Source organism: Triticum dicoccoides, chromosome 6A (assembly GCF_002162155.2).
Source record: "Triticum dicoccoides isolate Atlit2015 ecotype Zavitan chromosome 6A, WEW_v2.0, whole genome shotgun sequence".
In the NCBI taxonomy this organism is placed as follows: domain Eukaryota; kingdom Viridiplantae; phylum Streptophyta; class Magnoliopsida; order Poales; family Poaceae; genus Triticum; species Triticum dicoccoides.
Genome location: NC_041390.1, coordinates 77,355,919 through 77,360,937, shown reverse-complemented (window position 1 = coordinate 77,360,937; position 5,019 = coordinate 77,355,919). Strand labels below are relative to the sequence as shown.

General features: G+C 43.7%; 1 protein-coding gene across 1 annotated transcript; it reads right to left on the bottom strand.

Moving 5' to 3' along the window:
- Positions 1–268: 268 nt before the first annotated feature.
- On the bottom strand, positions 269–4,406 carry LOC119319242. The gene is made up of 2 exons (XM_037593731.1): positions 3,419–4,406; positions 269–551 (listed from the first exon to the last, which is right to left on the bottom strand). Exon 1 carries the CDS (start codon positions 4,353–4,355, stop codon positions 3,423–3,425), a length of 933 nt encoding a protein of 310 aa, XP_037449628.1. The 5' UTR covers positions 4,356–4,406; the 3' UTR covers positions 269–551; positions 3,419–3,422.
- Positions 4,407–5,019: the final 613 nt, after the last annotated feature.

Here is a 5,019-nt window from a genome sequence, read left to right as displayed (position 1 = left end):
TGCCATTCAAAAGATACATATCTCTTGTAAAGATGTTGGATAAAGGAATGTCGGCGCCAAGCATGAAGCTTGCCCATTTTGTTGTAGCTGATTGCCTCAAAACGCGGCTTTCAAAAGGCAACCAACAAAACACAAAATTGTGAATGCTCAAAGCCAGCACGAGCAATGAAAGCAGCAATGAATCATCAGATCCATGAACATGTTGAGCAGAGAGGATAATGTGCTGCAACCACTGAGAGTTTCGACAAAAGTATACGACCATTTTCCAAACACACACAACAACAAGCATCTTACATACAAACATTCGCCAAAATTCACCTTGCTCCCATCATGTCTTGCTTTGACACGCTTAACATCAACATATGTAGCAAAGTATACGTCGACTAAAATACTAATACCAATGCTCAAGTACCAATGATTCCCTGTAAATAATACCATGCTCAAGTACTATTTGCGCGGCACCATCTTTTTGCCCATCCTCCATTTCTCTTCAAAGGCTCCAGATGCATGGCCCAAAAAAAGACAACAGAAGCAAAGCAAGTTCATCAGTCCTGCAGATATACTTACTAGTTAGAACAAACTAGAATCATGTGGATGCAACAAAAAACTCTTCTTCCAAGGGTTTCACAATAAAGCGCTCCGTACAAAATCGACAAGTAAATCACAGATTCACAGCTCAAAACTAAAGGCACGTAAGCTCCTCATTCAAGGTTCTAATTAAGGAGTCCCTCTATTCCATGTAGGATATTTGATTATTTGAGCCTCTTATGAACATACCCACATTATTTATCGCGCATAACCTAGATTCTAATTGATGGTATACCCGAGATTTTTGGATTGATGATCTACCCTTTTGTGGTCACTTCCATTTATTTTCCCTTTCCTGAGATTGTTTTTGTTCTTACATTCTGCTCCTGTCAACTGTCAAGTCACAGCTGTCCATGCCAAGCTGTGCTCTTTCTGAACAAGAACCTGATTGATAAAAAAAGAAGGAAATAATTGAACCATGCGCAAGCACTGATCCGCAACTAATGATAATGCCCATCTACCTGCGCATAACTGTGGAATCAGTATTGGAATTTGAAGCATCAGCAGCTGTAGAAACATCGACACTGAACCACATACAACGAGTGCGGCGGCCATTGTTGCAGCACTGCACTTGTTGTGGGGCTGGGCATTGTTGCACCTAGGAGTGTTGCAAGCTCGTCGATAGCTCTCCACAGGTCACGTCGAGACCTTGCAGCCTAGCAAACTACTCGGTGGGGCTCGCACTGCCACGCCACCACCGATGCTAGTATCAGTATGGTCCAAGCCAAACATGAATATGGGAGCAAAGGTAAAAAGAGAAGGAAAAGAAGGCTTTGAATTGTGGAATTGGAACAAAACCATATCTTTGCATCTTGTCTTATATATTTACTAATTGGGGGTTCCTTCTGAGCCACCATGTTGACTCTAAATAAAACAGATATAACCCATTGGGTTTATCTGTATGGTCCAGATCGTAATGAATCCACCATAACTCCACGTTTGGGACGTCGTACAGATCGTGGCGGCCATATCAGATCAATCAGAACAATAGTTCAAGTCACCTACATCTCAGTAGCATTGTAGCAAACCTGCCAAAGGCGTTCAAGCTGATTGGAAAATACAAGGTGGGGTGGGATTCTCCCATACTAATGAAGCAATAAGGTCCATGTGTACGTTTAAAATTGCCTAATTAATCAGCTTTTTTTCCTTCTTTAGTGGAAACCATCGAATGCCACAATGCATTCATGATAAAGATAGATGCATGTGCTTTGAGTTTTTTCGCCCGTTGGATTGACTAGACACTAGAGCTGCTCGAATTGACCAAAATTTACTGCTTTACTAATAAATCTGAAATAGCACAACTAATTGGATGCAAACGGATAATTCAGCTTCCGTGCTAGTGCAGTAGAAGGAAAAGTTTGAAAACAATTCAATAAGCAAACGCTCTTCAAATTGATGTACGTTCATGTACGTACCCAATAAAGCAAATTCATATCATGTTAAGAGCAATAATATTATTTGATTACTCCCCCAGATTTTGGAAACTTAGTGAGGTTATACCTTCTACACTTTGAATAATAATATTTTATATAAAATATTTATATTACTACTTGGGAATAATGTCTGTGTATTCGTTGTAAACAGTATTTTGATAATATCAAATTTGACAGGGTACTTAAATATATCTAATCACCCATCAGTGTTCCAAATTGTGTTTGAAGACTATTTTGATATATTTAAATGATAGCTTTTAAAAGTCCTAGGGAGTTTATAGGTTGAAGGCTCACTTATGCCCTACAGCTAGCCCTTTTCCTTAGAGATAGATAAAAATAACACGTAGCTTCAAGAAATGGATGCCCGAAATCTCACGATGTGAATCTTTGATTACGTATGTGTCGTCTTAGGTATCATGTGGACTCTTATTCATGTGCTACAAAGAGAACCATGTCAATGGAGTCTAACTATAATCTGTCCAATCATCCGGAGCATGTGCCAAATCATATTCAAAGAAGAAAAGAAAAATAGAAGACATATGGGCAGCTTTTTGTTCCAAATGGGTAGGGTGTTCCTGCAATTTATGAAAAGAGAATAAAGCTGCACGGTTTCTAGGCAAAACTGCGCCGAAAACCTTAATATGAATGGCTTCCAGAAGTTTATTAACGAAATATGAAGCAGGATATGCCTCAATTTTAATTAACCTAACATATATCAGAACATTTATACTTTCACAAACAAATACCAAACAGTAGCTTCACAAAGCTGTATAAAGTTACTGAAAATATAGTACCAGGCTTCACCACAACTGGAAACATACATGCAGTTTTAAAATCTTGCAAGAGTGTACTCCTATTCCTTCCCTATAATTCTATTTCATACTTCTTTTACAGGTAACCTATGTCATACTTCTTTTGCAGGTAACTGATGTCATATTTGCATGGGTTGGTGCCTACTAACTAGAAAGGCGAAAATGGTACGCACAAAAATTTAAACAAGAGTAAATTAATGGTCAAATGTTATCTAAAGAGGGGCAAATAATAGAGGTAGTATGTCTATAAGAGGGACAAATGATCATTTAGCCGGTTCCAGTTAACAAAATGTAGCAGAAACTAATACGCAAAGGATAAATTAACGCCTTTCCTTAGATGTAAATGGCCCTCAGACATTAACTGAAGCAAATGTTATGCAAACTTGGTGGGGTATATACACCCTTCTTGGTATGAAATGAAATTGTTAACTTTATTACCATGTTGCAAGGCAATTATTGACCAGGAAACAGATCATGCCAACTTACCCTACTTTGACAATGTCTTGTATAACAGCATAAAGCAATCACATCTACATGAACAATTAGGCCAGCAGAGCACAACGATCATAAAACAAATTAACTTACCACTTCATACACTCGGTTTTGACAGCGACGGGGGGTAGCCAAAGTACCAGTGAACATGTTCAGCATGGAAGAATTTCCCCTTGCTCGTGCAAACCTTCCTCACTTCAGAAGTCTTGACCTCAAGCGAAAAATAATCTACATCCCAATCAATCCTGGACAATGGCGGCCCAGACTCTCTATCAAAGCCCACTTGATCTTCTGTAGTGGCTCCAAGGAACAATAATCCCTCAGCCGCACTCATGGTGAAATAGTCATGCCCTCCAGGCAACGGTATAATATTCTTCATCCGCCATTCATTGGAAGATTCACCATTGCTTTGCTGAGTCGTATGATAGAGATCAAATGAGCCATTTGGGCTGTGATCACCGATGAGAGAAAACATCTCGAGGTCTCCTTCTCTACCTACTACAATGCCACGCATACTTCTGTCCTGGCCAGGTTGAATTATATGGGGATCACCGTATCTGGCGAGAAATTCGATTATCCGGCCAGGCAGGTGTCTGACCAGTATATCATAGCCAGTGTGATATTTGACAGTGAGAAACTCCATTTTTTGTGTGTCCAGCACGAACAACTTGTCTAACAAAGGTGACGCCAAGTAGAAGCATCCGCCCTCGTTGTCGAAACCGGGCAAGCCACAGAACCCATAAGTGGAAAACATGCACAGTCCAAGGGGAGGGTGATGCGCGTCTAACAAACTCCAACCGATAGATGCAGTTATACACCATTGCTGTGTGACAGACGAGAAGACAAAGGCGGTTAGCTTGGAACCATAGATGGCTAAGCATATCACCTTGAACGACATATCATCTTCATCATCCGCAATGGGAGCAAGGATGGGCACGATATCAAATGGGTACTCTTCCTGGACAGCGAGGTCCGTCGGTATGGGCGGAAGCAGCACGTAGCGCCGTGACAAGGGATCACACAGCGCCATGTCTTTGAGGGTCTCCAAAACCTGGCAGGCCTCCAGGAGGACTCGGCCATCGCGGACGTCGCGGACATGCCAGGGGATGCCATTGCTGGGCGCGGGGACGAAGGAGTAGGTGAAATCAGCGGCGTCGGCGAGAGCGCGGGCGAGCGGGGCGGAGGGGTGGGGCGCCTCGGCTGGTTGGAAGCTGCCATCCACGTTCACGAGCCCGAGGAGCGGAGGTGGGTGGCGTTTGCGGTGGCGGCGGAGGAAGGAGCGGTCGGTGATGATGCGGCGGAAACGGGGGCAGGCGGTTGAGGCGCGGGCGAGCTCGGCCGGGGTGGTCAGGCGGAGGAAGACCTCCTCCAGGATTTCGTCGACGAGGTGCGGCGCCGGCGAGGGCATGGCGGGCGGCGGGGTGGGAGGAAGGGGATGATGGGGGCGGCTAGGGTTTCGAGCGGAGTTCAGAGCAGCTAGGTTGTCACTTGTCAGGGAGTGAGCCAAATTGTTCACGGAATTAAGCGAGAGGCTGCTAATTACGGCTCACGGAATTTGGCGTGAGGTTGCTAATTCTATCCCCCTTCGTTTGCTGCCGGCAGCCGAGCCGCTGAGCCGTCGGCGGCGCTGTATCCAACCATTATTCTTGGGAATCTATAACCCCCGAATGTCAGGTTTCCATGACCCCAGTCTG